Here is a 16063-nt window from a genome sequence, read left to right as displayed (position 1 = left end):
ATCTTTAGCAAACTCTTAGAAGAAACAACCCCTAATCTATCAAAGAGATTCCTATCAAGATACAATAAGGATAAAGAAAACAAAATAAGAGTGGACCAGAAAAGAAAGTACACTCAGCACGTAATAGTCAAAAAACTAAATGTACAAAACAAAGAAAAAATATTAAGAGCTTCAAGGAAAAAAGACCAGTCAATATATAAAGGCAGAGCTATTAGAGTAAGACCTGAGTTACCAATGGGAAATCTATAAGCCAGAGGGGCCTACACAGTCTACAGACTCTAAAAGACGACTACTATACCTAGCAAAACTCTGAATCATCATAAATGTAGAAAGTAATACATTACATGATAAAGCCATTTAAGCAACATCTATCTACAAATCTAGCCCAACAGAAGAGGCTAGAAGGAAAACTCCATCCTAAAGAGGTTAACTACACCCAAGAAAACGTACAGACCATAACAGCAACACAGTGATAGGGGCTGAAAAGTCCTGCTTGAACCAACAGAGTGGGCAAAGATCTTCATCAACCCTACATCTGATAGAGGGCCAAGATCCAATATATACAAAGAATTCAGTGAGTTAGACTCCAGAGAACCAAATAGTCCTTTTTAAAAAATGGGGTACAGAGCTAAACAAAGAATTCTCAACTGAGGAATGGCTGAGAAGCACCTAAAGATATGTTCAACATCCTTAGTCATCAGGGAAATGCAAATCAAAACAACCCTGAGATTCCACCTCACACCAGTCAGAATAGCTAAAATCAAAAATTCTGGTGACAGTAGATGCTGGCGAGGATATGGAGAAAGAGGAACACTCTTCCATTGCTGATGGGGTTGCAAGCTGATACAACCACTCTGGAAATCAGTTTGGTGGTTCTTCAGGAAATTGGACAGAGTACTACCAGAGGACCCAGTTATACCACTCCTGGGTGTATACCCAGAAGATGCTCCAATGTGTAATAAGGACACATGCTCCACTATGCTCATAGCAGCCTTATTTATAATAGCCAGAAGCTGGAAAGAACCCAGATGTCCCTCAACAAAGGAATGGATACAGAAAATGGGGCACATTTACACAATGAAGTACTACTCAGCTATTAAAAACAATGAATTTATGAAATTTTTAGGCAAATGGATGGAACTAGAAAATTTCATCCTGAGTGAGGTAACCCAATCACAAAAGAATACACATGGTATGCACTCACTGATAAATGGATATTAGCCTCGAAGTTCGGAATACCCAAGATACAATTCACAGACCACATGAGGCTCAAGAAGAAAGAAGACCGAAGTGTGGATACTTAAGTCCGTCTTAGAAAGGGGATCAAAATACCCATGGGAAGAGATACAGAGACAAAGTGTGGAGCAGAGACTGAAGGAAAGGCCATCCAAAGACTGCCTCACCTGGGGATCCTTCCCATATACAGTTACCAAACCCAGACACTATTGTGGATGCCAACAATATGTCCTTGCTGATAGGAGCCTGATATTGCTGCCTCCTGAGAGGCTCTGCCAGTGCCTGACAAATACAGAAGTAGATGCTCTCAGCCATCTGTTGTACCAAAGGCTGGACCTGCTGCTGAGGCCCGGGTCTCTCTCTCTCTCCCCAATGCTGACCTGTTGCTGCATGGCACCTTAGTTAAAAAGGAGGCAATGTATAAATGAGTTATTTTATTGTAGGAAGGAGAAAATGTGCAGGTTAAGTAGAGAGAAGGAAAGGAGAGGAAGAAGGAAGAGGAGGAAAGCAAGAGAAAAGAACAAAGAGCAGAGAGGAAAGAGAGCAAGAGAGGGAGAGAGCAAGAATGAAGATTGCAAGAGTAAGAGAGCAAGAGAGGAACAAAGAGCAAGAGGAAGAGAGTGAGGAGGGGCAAACTGCCACTTTTATTGTATGGGGCGTGGCCTGCCTGGCTTGTGATCAGATGATTGGGTGTAGGGTCCAGCTAGAATGCTGGGAGCTTGGGGCATTGTCTGCCTGATAGAGCACACATCTCCTGCAGGGGCAGCTGTGAGGGGTTTGGGCTGAAATCTGAGCCATCGTCTCAGGAGCTATCACTGAAAGCCTACTGTTCCTTGTGAACAAATTTACTCTGCTCAGTGGGTCTCCAGAGTTCTAAGGTGGCAGCTCTGCTGGACCCAGGCTGTCCGAACAGCCCACTGCCCCACAGCCATCCATTGGACTGAGCACAGGGTCCCCAATGGAGGAGCTAGAGAAAGGACTCAAGTTGCTTAAGGGATTTGCAGCAATATGGAACAATAAGGTACAACAATATGAACCAATCAGTACCTCCAGAGCTCCCAGGGACTAAACTACTAACCAAAGAGTACACATGAAGAGACCCCTGGCTCCAGCCACATATGTAGAAGAGGATAGCCTTGTGGGACATCAATGGGAAGAGAGGCCCTTGGTCTTGTGAAGGCTCTGTGCCCCAGTGTAGGGGAATATTCCCTGGACAGGGACGCAGGAGTTGGTAGGATAGTGAGCAGGGGTTATGAGGTTGTGGGATAGGGAGGTTTTCGAAGGGGAAATAAGGAAAAGGGAATAACATTTCAAATGTACATTTAAAAAACAAACAAAAAAAAAGAGAGAGAGAGAGAGACGTCCTGCTTGGTCTGATTTCCACAATAAAAATACATAGACTAACAGAATGGCTGCAGAAGCAGGATCCATCCTGCTGCACTCAATGCACCTCACCATCAAGGATAAACGTCACCGTAGGGTAAAGGGTTGGGGAAAGATAGTCTAAGTAAATGAACCTAAGAAGCAACTGTGTTGTCAAACAAAAACCAATCAGAAAAGATAGGGAAGGGCTTACATACTCATCACAGGAAAAAACTTCACCAAGAGAACATTGCAGTTTTGGGTGTCTAGGTCCAAACAGTAGGGTACCCAAGTTCATAAACACTATCACAGCTTTAATCACGTCATTGCTTGCATGCTGATACTGAGGGACTTCAATACCCTATTCCCACCAATAAACAAGTCATCCAGACAAAAGCCAGAAGTGCTAGAACTGATGCTATATACAGAACATTTCACCCAATCACAAAAGATTATACCTTCTCCACATGTCCAATATTGACCACATACTTGAACAAAAAGCAAGTTTCAGGATAGATACACAACATTGTAATAACACTCTGCATCCTATCTCGACTCCCATGGATTAGAGCTGGACATAACAGAAACAACAGAAAGCTTACACACTCATGGAACTGACCAACTTACTACAGAATGAAAAAAAAAAATCGGTCAAGACAGAAATTAAGAAGAAATTTAAAACTTTCTAGAATTGAAGGAAATTGACTATAGAACATACCCAAACTTATGGGACACAATGAATACAGTTGTAAGTGGCAAAGTTCATAGCATTAATTGGTTAAATTAAAGAAGAAAAATAGGGCCATCTCATGCTAGTAACTTTAGCAGCACACCTGAAAGCTCTGGAACAAATGGAACAAATCATGCCCAAGGGAGTAAAGAGCAATAAATCATGTCAAGCTTAGTTCTGAAATCAATAGAAATAACAACAACAACAAAAAAAACCAGATTTGTGTCTTTAGGAAAATCAGTAATATCAACAAGCTCTTATTCAAAGTAAGTGGAAAGCAGAAAGAAAATATCCAAATTAGCAAGATTTGCAATAAAAGGGGGACTAACAACAGACACTATGGAAATCCAGAGCCATAAGGACATACTTCAAAGACTAAGTTGGAAAATCTAACCAAAGTGAGTAATTTCCTCTATACATCCCTCTTACCAAAGTTAAATCATAATTGGATAAGCAGTTTAAACAGACCTATAACTGTTCATGAGTTAGAAATAGTAATCAACGCTCTTGCAAAGCAAGCTCAGGGCTGGATGGCTTTAGTGCAGATTCTTACATACTTTGAGAGGAAAATTAATACCAGTATTTTAAGTTATTCACAGAGTGGCTCATAAGAAACATTGCCCAGCTTGTTTAATAAGGCTACAGTTACTCTGATACCAAACCATAGACCCAGTAAAAGACCAATTTCCCTTATGAACACAGATATAAAATTTCTTAATAAAATGCTTGTAAACTGAATTTAAAAATATAAGAAAATTATCATCTACCATAATCAGCTAGGCTGCATTCTGCAGGTGAACATAGGTAAATTTATAAATCTAATCTGCCATATAAACAGATAAAAGTCACGTGATCATTTCATTGGATGCAGAACAGCATTTGAGAAAATCGTTCATGATAAAATTCCTGGAGACATTTTTACAAGAGTCATACATCAACCTAATAAAGGCAGTTTACAGCCAGCCCATAGCCATGGCTAACATGAAATTAAAAGGAGATACAGCCATAGTTCCAGTAAAATCACGAACAAGTCAAGACTACCCACTTTCTCCGTATTAGTCAATGCAGTACTTGAAGTTAGAACAACAATTGAAGGAGATCAAGGAATACAAACTGGAAAGGAAGAAGCTAAGATATCTTTATTTGCAGATAAAATGATGGTATATATAAGCAACCCTAAAAATTCTACTGGAAGACTACAGCTGATAAACACATTGAGCAGAGTGGTTGGATACAAAATTAACTCAAAAAAATCAGTAGCCTTCCTGTAGACAAATGACAAACAGTCTGAGAAAGAAATCTGGGAAATAACACCTTTCACAAATAGCCTCAAATTATACAAAATGTCTTGGAATGATTCTAAGCAAGCGAGTGAAAGACTTACGTGACAGAACGTTCAAGCCATTGAGGAAATCGAAGCTATCAGAAGATGGAAAGACCTCCCATACTCATGGATGGCAGGGTTAGTATAATACAAATGGCCATCCTACCAAAGCAGTCTTCAGATTTATTTCAGTTCCCATCAAAATTCTAACAGGTTGCTTCACAGATCTCAAAAGGACAAGTTTTTAGCTTTGTATGGATGCACAAAAAGAGAGAGAGACAGGAAGAAAGGAAGGCAAGAAGGCAGGCAGGCAGGCAGGCAGGCAGGCAAGCCAGCCGAAGATAGCTAAAGCAATCCTGGAAAAAATGCTGGAGCTCACTCTCCTGGATTTTAAGTTGTAGTATGGTATGATGTTAATATAAAAATAGACATGTTGATCAGTGGAATTGAACTGCAGACCCAGACATAAATTCAGACATGTATGGATACCTGATTTTTTTATAAAGAAGCCAGTAAAAAAAATAAAAACCTTCAACAAATGGTGCTGGTCACATTGGATGTCTGCATGTAGAAGAGTGCAAATCCATACTTCACACTGCACAAAACTCAAGTTCCAGTAGATCAAATGTCTCAGTATAAAATCAAATACAATGAACCTGATAGAAGAGAAGTGGAGAATAACCTTGAATGTTTTGGTACAGGGAAAGAATTTCTGAACAAACGAGCCTTAAAATGGATACTAAGGTCAACAATTAATAAGTGGAACCTTATGAAACGGAGATGCTCCTACGCAGTAAAGGACACTATCATATAAGCAAAGAGTAACCCGAAGAATGGGACAATATTTTCACCAAATTACGTAGCCAATAAAAGGCTAATATCCAAAATACGTAAGGAACTCAAAAGTAACTAGACACCAAGATATCAGATAACCAATCTAAAAAATGGGCTATATATGTAAGCAGAATTCTCAAAAGAAGAAGCTCAAATGGCTAAATTAAAGAAATGAGCCATCAGATAAATGTAAGTCAATACTACAGCGATACCACTCTTCAGTATATATCCAAAGGATGATTTATCCTGTCACAGAGACTTTCTTAGCCATGTTCATTACTGCTGAGATGTCCCTCATCATAAGAGTAAATAAAGAAAATATGGTAAGTTTACATAATGGAGTATTACTCCCATCATTAAAAAAAATGGAATTTGCAGGAAAATGGATGGAAAATCTGTAATTTTGAAGTGTAAAAACTACATCATTCCAGGATAATGAGTAAAAGTATTTTTAAAAGGCAATATCTTGTTCTTATAAAATAAAAACTAAATAGCTTATATGCTCGTTTGTAAAGTATTCATACTAAGGTATAGTATTCTTGGCATGTAGCTTAGTTAGCTAAACCGAAACTGAGGTTATTTTAGCAGTGCCATACGAGGGGAGAACTGTTGATTATTTTTCTTAATAGATTTTTTTTTATGTCACATCGACTAAGGCTGCTCTGAAGAGTTTTAACCTTAATAGCTAGTTTCTGAGATGAGAACATACTTCATACATAAAATCAAAGTAGACGTGCGCACAGAAGTAGAGTTTACTTGCACTTGGTAATTTAACCTAAAGTTGGTACTGAGAAAAATTGGCTAGTACATAAAGAGCTGATCATCACATAGCATTGGATTGGGCTGGGAATGATTTCCTCTCACAAGTCTGTAGTTGGGGTTGTTCCTACAGTTGCCTGTCCTGCGTGTGGTGCTATCCTTAACATTCAGAACTTTCACGAAGACAACGCATATGATGCTGAGACTACTCTATTTTCAAAACCCCTAATTCTTTTTTTATTTTATTAACTTTTAGCATGAGTATATTGGTTAAGCTTCCAATATTCTCAGGACTAAAGCACCTTGGTTTGCTTTTTTCTTTCTGAAGTTCCTATGTATCGGTGGAATATATAACCTGGGAATTAATGGGGCATTCTGAATGTGAAACATATATGCATGTTTTGTTTTTTAAAACCTCTTAAAATAATGGATTGGAGGTTGGTTTTTAAAATATTTAACTGTGGTTTTTATACCATTAGCACTGGGTTTAGACTGACTTTTTCTTCCGTGTGTTCCTGATAACCCATAAAGTGGAAGAAGTCTTTACCAGGTGCATCTGTGCAGTCAAGTAACACCAGCTACACCCTCTTAGTGACTGTATTTACATCAGCTTCCTTTTCAGAAGTAATGAGTGAAAGCCAGCCTGATGTCTGAAATGCTGCATCACTGGAAGCATTTCTGATTTTTAATGTTCATATCCTAGTGTGGGGAATGCAGTCTCATTAAGTCACAGTTGGTTTTCTTCAGTTTCTATTATGCTCCCTTGTTTCTTGACCAGCTCATAATAGAGCTTTTCATTGAGACTTCTGCCTTTTGGCTTTCGCTGTACCAACTTGTGCTGCTCATTCACTCTAGCTTAGAGTTTGCATACAATATCCTACCTGGATTCTCTGACTGATAGAAGTACCCTATGTACAATACTAATGTATAGGCTGTATTTCTGTTTGGGTGATTCCTTTTAATAAAGTTTTCATCTTTAAGTCTTACCAATAGGGTTAGTAATCTTTTAGTATAGTCTGTAGAAGACTTAGCTAAACATGTTATAAACTTAAGAAACCTATTTTTAGTTTAACAAACAACTAAATTTTATGATTACCATAGCTGAGTTATTGGTGTTTCAGCATACTTTTGTGTACCTGTAGTCAATACCAGTGTTTTAAACATTAAACTTAAAACTCAGGGGGAAAAAGGTTCCTCAACTTGAGATCTTCTCTCCAGATCTCCATTCTTTGGAGTTTCCATGAGTGTGACCTGAAGAACTTGGAACCATTGAAATGCAAATGTAGGTAGGTAAGTGTTCACACCAGCGCATGCGTTGATTGCCTTCTATCTCTTTGTATATGCATCTGTATTGCACCCCCTCAGTGCCTTCCTCTTCCTCCCATAGATCATGTAGGGCCTGTGTCATCTTGATACAATGTGGTTTTGTAAATCTGTACTTCAATCAGTCTTTGTCTGTGTTGTGTGTCAGGAGCAGTTGTAGAAAGTCTTCAGACATGTATGACATTGTCTTGTCTAAAGGCTGTCTTACGCATACGTGTTTGCTGTCTCTGGGCCTGGGTTGTATCGTATGTTTCTGTGTTTATAGACTCTGATACAAATTCACCTAGAGTTGTTGGTGTTTGTTAAGGGATGCAGACATCACAGTCTTGCTCTTGTTTCATACATGTTTCAGTGTATTCAGAAATGTAATTTGTCCTGCCTGTTGGTCTTTAATTTAAAACTCTTGCTCCAGGTTAGCTTTATGAGAGCATGAATGTCAGATGTTATCTGTTAAAGAACATTCACAAGCTTTCTTTGGATAAACAAAAAATACCAATTCTACAGTGTTTGCATTAGTAAAAACATCCCACATGAAAGGTATCTACTTAATTGAAGACTTATGTAATGGTAACATACATAGTTAGTTATATCTGAAATAAACTAGATCTGGAATAGTCTACTAGGCCCAAGTAGTAGCGCCTGTTCAAATAAACAAGATGAAAAAGTAAGATGTTTTAGTGAAGTCATTTCTTTCAAAGTGTCTGGACCCAAAACCTAGTTATAACATGTTTTCTCTTGTTGGTGGGGTTTTCCCCTTGTATTTACTATATCTGACAAGTATTTCATTAACAGTCAGATTTTTTTTCCCATGGTTTCTTCCTCCATACCCTCAACGATTAAGAAATTGGGTAATTCTTAACTCTTAAATCTCAGAGCCCTTTTAGTTGTAAAAAAATATGAAAGATCTTGAATTTTTTATTATTTATCACTAGTAATTCTTATAGTGATAGAAATTAGAATTTTAAGTTTTTCCTGTAACATTTTAAAGTGATAAGCACATTATATGTTAACATGAACAATCTATGAAAAGTGTTTTCAAAAAATAAGGTTGCTGACAAAATCATAGGATTTTTACTGTGAGTATTGTAACCAGAGAGAATAGAGAAGTTGAGTGCCGTGGCCTGGCTTCAGCCAGAGCGCGAATGTTTTTACTATTTATCCTTTTACAGTACCAGCACACATGTCAGCATTGGAAACAACAAACAAAATCCAGACATTTTTATAAGACACATTTCCCTTTGGTAACTTTTCTAGAAGGGTTTTAGCAATTCTACTGGAGAACCCTAGGTGTTCTAGGACACCTCTATCCATAGAGTGGACGTTTGTACCTGCTTAGTTAAGTTCTTTTTTTTTTTCTCCTCTAGGACTTCAATATCCAAGGAGAATTTACATATACTATGAAAAACATGTTAGAGTTCTTTGAGTATGATTATTGCTTTTAGTTAGCATCCGAGAAGTAGATATAAAAGAATGCACCAATTGGTCCAAGTGAATCTGTCCAATTGGATGACTGTACATTTTCTCTTGTGTGTGCTATGTATGTTTTATATGTGAATATATAATTAATTTGGCTCCTGAGTAGTTTTTAAACATGTTTTTAAAAAGAGGCAATTTTTGCAAATTATGGTGGTTAACACCATTTGGCTATGCTGTTCTTCCTAATGATCTGTTCTAATTCAGATGTTACTGGTGCGGTTTGTATTTTAAAGACCTTGTTAAGCTCTGCTTTAATTTTTTTTTTTCCTCTTTTACCCTGAACCTAAATTTATGGCATTTTTAAAGTAATCCAAAGAAGTGATAGAGATGTCAAGGTAGGAGAATGTGGAGAGCCTCCATCATCCTGTTGAATTAGTTACCTTGCTCATAAAATGTCACTCCTCTGATGTGCTCGCACTGTTGGGTGCTGATAAAGCTCATCCTGACAGTCCTGAGGGGGTGTGCAATGCTTCTGTAAACAGAGCAGAGTTTGACCACACTCAATGCATGCGCTAGTGCTCACACTTACGTACCTGAAATTTAGTCCAGCAGCTCTGCAGTCTGACAAGATAGAATGAATAGATGCAGTGTTAAGTGAGCAATGACGTGCAGGGTTGGTCTACCTGGACCGAACGCTACTGGTAAGTAACCAGAATAGTTTCTAACTCGGAAGGGTTCTTGGTGCATGATCATTACAAATAATATTATATTTACAGTAGAAATATTCAGCCCATGTATAATGTACTGCACTGTATTCTCTAAAGCGTTCTGCTTGTAAGTATTGAGAATTGTTCATTTAAATACTTCATGTTATATTCAGGAAAGTTTTCACATTAATGTATAAAAGCACATTATTTCATTGAGTGAACATTTTACTTCATTTAGACTACACTTCACCGCCAATTTTGAATTGTTTTATTAGATCATTTGACCTGTAAATGTAGCTCTCCCATCTTCTCAGACCTATCTTCTCTTCTTGTTTTGATCATAGGCCCCTTTCTAGTACAGACAGGCCCCAATAATCATAATTAGATATAATCACCTACTTCAGAGGCAATTACTAGTCTTTGACCATCTCTTCATAATTCATTCTAAAAGCCATGAAGTGAAGAACAAAGACCACCAGGCAAGTCACGAGCTGGCATGTCAGCGAGCTCAGCCCTTCTTTGTGGTTGTTGCTGAGGGCCACCCTGTCCTCCAGGCAAACAGCCTTGAATAGTGGGGTCGGTGGCTGTCATGGGATTTGTGCCACGAAGAAAGTGTGTGTTGTGAGAAACAGTTTATCTGTACATCCCAGATCACTCTAAAGGATTTTGAGAGAATTACTAGCGTTTAAATAGCATATCATTTTTAAAGTTGGGGTGGCGGGTTTGGAAAGAGTTCCTGTCTTCACACGAACCCATTACTGACACGTAGCGCTTTGTCTAGATGCATGCATGTTTGCCATTCGTCTTAGCTTATTCTCAGAGGTACTACTTCGTGTTTTCACTTGGGTTAATTTGCCTTCAACCTTGCTGCATGTATTTCATTTATTGTCATTGCCCATGAAGAAGCATTGTAGAGATGCAAGGTATGGTTTAGTGACTTAAAACTAGTTACTTAAGCAAACGGAAGCCACAGTGGCAGTGTTGCCTCGCGCTTCCCCGCGCACGTCATCTGCCCCCTGAGGTGGCCCATGTCTGTAATGAAGTAACACGGGAAAAGAGGACACTATAGACAAGTCCCCCCTTGTTAAAACTTCCTCCCTTCCTGGCAGTCAGCGTAGAAGAGTCTGCTGGCAAACTGGCGACTCAGAACCAGTCGCCTCACTTGTTACGTCCTTTACATGGTTTTTCTGATTAGGAGGGAACTGTATTTTAAAGATTCTTTTCTTCTGTCTTGGTCTCTAAACCTCTGGTTTTTTTCTCAGTCTTTGCATATATTCTGTGAGTTGCTGTTACAGATGTTTATAACCATTTCATTTAAAACCAATGCTGGGTTGTATCTCTATATCTTTAAAGCCTGATCATTAATGGTGTGAAGACCCCGCCTAGAAGAAAAAAAAATGATGGTTTAATAATATGTTTAAAACTGTTTCATTTCTGAATTTCTGATAATCATTGAAAAGATTAAAAATTCAGGTCTTCTGAACTACTGTGATGTAAATATTCAAGTGAGTCTAATGAGTGTCCTGGGGCTGGAGGCGGTCCAACCACAACAAGGCTCGCAATCAAAATATCAGCCGAGTGAACTTTTCATTTCCCTTCACTATAATTCAAAAAGAGCTGAGGTCCAAAAAGTAACAGGTTTGCTAATATAAACACATCTTCCCATTTTCTCTCTCTGTTTTTACAGATTCCCTTCAGGCCCAGCTTATCAATATGGGTGTTATCCCAACCTTAGTGAAGTTACTGGGCATCCACTGCCACAATGCAGCTCTTACAGAGATGTGTCTTGTTGCATTTGGGAATTTAGCAGAACTTGGTAAGTTTACACCACAAGTTGCAAGGTTCATTGACCTTACAGTGACTATTTCTTTATGAACCTGGGATCCACTTAAATTATTGTAGCTTTTCTTTTGAGTTTTCAAGATACTTTCTAAAGTGTTTAAAAAATAAATCAAATTAGATCTTTTTTGGTAACTTGTTTACAATCGTAACTATTTCACTTCAGATTATTTTGTGTATTAGGATTTAAATTTTAGGAGCTTTGAGTATATAGCCCAGAAGTACTTGTAAGAGTTAACAAGAAGCCCGTGGCTTTACTCACATCAGAACACACACATAAAATAAACATTATTATTTCTTTTTAAATGTAAATTATTTGATTATAGGACCTTAAAAGTGTTAGCAAACTGAAGAACTTCCCTGTCTATTTACAAAATCTCTAAAAGTTACAGGTTTTCTATATATGATAAAAATACACATATTTTACATTTAGAGATCATGTGTTAGTGTGCATGCCACACAGCCTGTGTGTGGAAGTCAGAGGATCACTTGCAAGAACTGCCTCAGTCCTTCGACCGTGTGGGTCCCTGGGTTTGAAGTCAGGTTTCCAGTTCCCTGCTGAGCCATCTTGTGGGTGCCTGTATATTTGTAAAAGTATTATCATAAGCAAAATCCAAGAAACCTTTGGAAATAAGAAGACAGGTACAAAAAGACCAGTGCTGTAGACTTTCCTTTGTCATAACAAAAGGACTTCATCTCTGCCCTTCATCTCTCCTTCTGTTCTGTTTTTTTCCCTCTGTTTTCTTTATTTCTTCTTTCTCCTTTGCTTCCCTTCCAACTTTTAGGATGAATCATTCCCACAGCCATGTTTATAACTCATTATGTTTTCAGGAAAGTCATTACTGTTTTTCCCTAATATAATAGTTAAAGCATAAATATATTTATTAATCTTCTCTTTATAATGAAACAAAAGGCACTGGTTCTTGACTATTGATTTTTCTAAAACTGTGTGTTCTTTGCACACTATAAATTGAAAGCTGTTCAGTTCTTTAGTTTGACTCGAAGTTTAAAATAATAGAGAGGTATGTGTGTGTGTGTCTATGTCTGTCTGCTTGTCTCTGGAGATTTGATGGCAACTTTGGTAAATCTCTTCAGCATGGGTTATAAATATCAAACTCAGGTGTTGCATGCCTTTAATCCCCACACATGGGAGAGGCAAGTGGATCTCCTGTGAATATGAGGCCAGCCTGGGCTACTATGAGGCTAGCCAAGCTATAGAGTAAGACCATGTCTAAGAAAAATAAGGAATGAGACTTTTTTTTTCTTTTTCTTTTGTTTTTTTTTGTTTGTTTGTTTGTTTTTGTGAGACAGGGTTTCTCTGTGTGACCCTGGCTGTCCTGGAACTCACTCTGTAGACCAGGCTGGCCTCGAACTCAGAAATTCGCCTGCCTCTGCCTCCCAAGTGCTGGGATTAAAGGTGTGCGCCACCACCGCCCGGCAGGAATAAGACTTTAAACAATATTTCCAGGGCAGGCAAGGTAGCCTGTAGGTATTACCTAGACATGCTGAACAGGATAGAGGGTGAGATGTCAAGAACACTGGTGGGCTGGCCTTAAAATAGGGTCTGTGAGCCTGTATCTTAGTGATAGGGAAATGCACAAGGCCTGAGATTAAATCTGTAACACTGCAAAGACAAATGAACAAAAGTACAGTGACATTTTTTATCACGTCGGAACCAGTACAAAAGCATCTCAATTTAGTGACATTAACGATACATTGGTGTCATCTTTTATTCAGCAATATAAAATATAATTTGTTCCGAACAGTTTTCTCCTTTGCTTGAAAGCCTTGATAGTATGAATTTATGACTTAGTGATTTTTATTGTTGCTATGGTTACCTGTATGTTACACAGTGAACAGTTTTTATGGCTTCAAATGGAACTGGGTCAGAGCATTTTCTCTAAAGTTTTAGACATTTTCTTTTTCAAGGGCATTAAAGGTCAGTTTGATTATTTCCTGTGTGTGAAGAACATTTGTGTTGAGTAACAGTACAAAGGACTGAGTATCAAAAGTAACAGCAAACAAATTTCTGCATTTAATTTTGTTTGCTTATTCTAGATTGTTCTTCTATTTTTCAGAGTCGAGTAAAGAACAATTTGCTAGCACAAACATTGCTGAAGAACTGGTAAAGCTATTCAAGAAACAAATAGAACATGATAAAAGAGAAATGATTTTTGAAGTTCTAGCTCCACTGGCAGAGAATGGTAAGGAAAAAACACCTTTTGATGTTTGGTTGTGGAGATTTTCTTAGGTGCTGCAATGCTGGTTCTTAATTCAAAGCCCTTCTTTGTGCTATTAATGTTGTCATATTTTTTATTTTTATAACTCAACTTCAGCTATGTTATCTGTTCTATTACTGTGTCTAAATTTGGAGAAGCCTCTTTCCAAGTTTGATTTTAAAGTCTTAGTAAAGATGCTTCTGCAGTTATTTTTGCTCTGATATAGAAAATAATGAGGGTTGTGGAGATGGTTCAGTAGGTACAGTCTTTGCCACTCAAGCATCAGGTTGCAGAACAACCGTGTAAGTCAAGTGTGACCGTGAGGAGAGGTGGAGACAGACCCCTGGATGCTGGTGCCTAGACAGCCTGCCCTGGCAGTGAGGAGAGGTGGAGACAGACCCCTGGATGCTGGTGCCTAGACAGCCTGCTCAGGCAGTGAGGAGAGGTGGAGACAGACCCCTGGATGCTGGTGCCTAGACAGCCTGCTCAGGCAGTGAGGGGAGGTGGAAACAGACCCCTGGATGCTGGTGCCTAGACAGCCTGCCCTGGCAGTGAGCTTCAGGTTGAGTGAACCAGCCTAACAAATGGGCTAAGGAATGATTGAGGAAGACTCCCAGCATTGACATCTGGTCTAAATGTGCGTTGTTACACAGAGACACAGGTAGAATTTTAAGAAGAAAAATGAGGTAAAGAGATTAATCCTGTATGAACCACTCTAAAGACACAAGAGGGTAACAGCGAGGCTTTCTAGGTCTGTCTACAATGAGAATATTGATGAGTCACGCCATATTAAGAGATTTCCGAATCAAACGGGAAAAACACGTTCAAAACTGGCAGGAAAAAGCCTCTCAGCTTTAGAACAAAAGAAAACAAAAGAAAAAAGGGAAAACAAAACTTTCTGAGCTTTCCTGCTAGGACAGCAGCTGCTCTGAATCAATCAAGTGTAACAATCTAGGAGCCACCGCGTCTCCTCCTCTCTTTGGGAAAAAATGCAGACTCAGCCTCTGCCCCAAACCAACACAGGGTCTGGGCCATGCAGTGCATTGGGGAGCGGGTCTCTCCAATGCACCATAGCATGAGAATTAATGGATTCAAGATACCAATGTCGGTCCACCGCAGAAAGTTCAAAATGAAAAGGACAAAAGCAAGATGCGCCTTTGGAGACCTCTGGGGGAAAAGATTCCCTCCTTTGGTCTTGAAAAGCCAAGTTTTAATCGTGCTATGAGCACGTTCAACAATACCCTGTCCCATAGGGTTATATGGGATGCCGGTCTTATGAAAAATGCCAAAATCTTTGCAAAGAGAAGTAAAATTTTTACCAGTGTAAGAAGGCCCATTATCCCTTTTAATTGTTTTGGGCAAACCCATAACACTGAATGCTTGTAAATAATGATCAATAACATTTTTAGAGGCTTCTCCTGTTTGCAGGGAAGCAAATATAAGTCCTGAACAAGTATCAATGCAGACATGTATATATTTAAGCTTTCCAAATTCTGCATAAAGTGTTATATCCATTTGCCAGATACTATTAGGTATCAGTCCTCTTGGGTTTACCCCCAAATGAGGAACTGGGGATAAAATGACACACTTAGGACACTGTCTAACAATCATTCTTGCTTGTTCTCTGGAAATTTTATGTTTAAGCCTCAGAGTTTGGCTGGATAAATGGAAATTATCATGATCCCATTTAGCTAAGGCCACAGGATCTGAAACTAAAATCTCTCCTTTAAAAGCTCTGTCAATGAGGTCATTGCCTCTGGCTAATGGTCCTGGCAGGCCAGAATGAGCCCGAATATGACCAATATAGAATTGATTTTTTGCATGCAAGAATGATATTTTGTAACTGAGCAAATAGAATTCCTGCTGGCGTGTCTAGCTTAAAACTGCCCACGGTTTCAAGCAGTGGTAAACAATTGAAGATATAGGAGCTGTCAGTGTATAAATTAAATGCATCAGACACAACTTCAAAGACCTTTAAAACTGCCGTTAATTCAGCCAATTGAGTGGAGAGACCAATTTTACTTTGGAGTTTTGCTCCAAAGTAAAGGGTAGAGTGATAACATCTGGCTCCTTGCCAAAATAAGTTAATGCTTGTTTCCTACCAAGCATAATTATCTGGGCAACAGCTTCATAATATGGCACGATATTATGTTTCGGAGACATCCTTGAATGGATCCATATAATAGGTGCCTTTTGCCACAACAATGCCATAGGGACATGACTAGTATTGAAAACTAATAAATACAAAGGTAAAGAATAAGTAATGAATTGATTCTCAATAGCCTTTTCTACCTGCTTTAAAGCAGATATCCCT

At 38.6% G+C, this 16063-nt stretch overlaps 1 protein-coding gene and 1 long non-coding RNA gene across 8 annotated transcripts in view; one reads left to right on the top strand and one right to left on the bottom strand.

The window, feature by feature from the left end:
• Rap1gds1 (Rap1 GTPase-GDP dissociation stimulator 1) overlaps window positions 1–16063 on the top strand; it is a 161949-nt gene that overhangs the window by 98487 nt on the left and 47399 nt on the right. For all 6 annotated transcript variants that reach the window (XR_004119855.1, XR_004119854.1, XM_031375659.1 and 3 more), the window contains 2 exons: window positions 11379–11507; window positions 13609–13734. Coding sequence is in view for 4 of the 6 variants with exons in the window: in XM_031375659.1 (XP_031231519.1) it covers window positions 11379–11507; window positions 13609–13734 (255 nt within the window). In the remaining 2 variants the exon portion in view is untranslated. The remainder of the gene's footprint in view (window positions 1–11378; window positions 11508–13608; window positions 13735–16063) is intronic.
• LOC116093853 overlaps window positions 1–16063 on the bottom strand; it is a 37499-nt gene that overhangs the window by 5416 nt on the left and 16020 nt on the right. The window contains exon 4 of one of the 2 annotated variants that reach the window (XR_004119857.1): window positions 10559–11073. The exons of the other annotated variant lie outside the window; for it this stretch is intronic. This is a non-coding gene — a long non-coding RNA (uncharacterized LOC116093853). Of the gene's footprint in view, window positions 1–10558; window positions 11074–16063 lie in introns of those variants that run through there. 2 annotated transcript variants of the gene reach the window in all.

The sequence above is a fragment of the Mastomys coucha genome, unplaced genomic scaffold (genome assembly GCF_008632895.1).
Source record: "Mastomys coucha isolate ucsf_1 unplaced genomic scaffold, UCSF_Mcou_1 pScaffold16, whole genome shotgun sequence".
In the NCBI taxonomy this organism is placed as follows: Eukaryota; Metazoa; Chordata; class Mammalia; order Rodentia; family Muridae; genus Mastomys; species Mastomys coucha.
The sequence above is the reverse complement of the archived record's forward strand: the minus strand, read 5'-3'. Positions and strand labels throughout refer to the sequence as shown.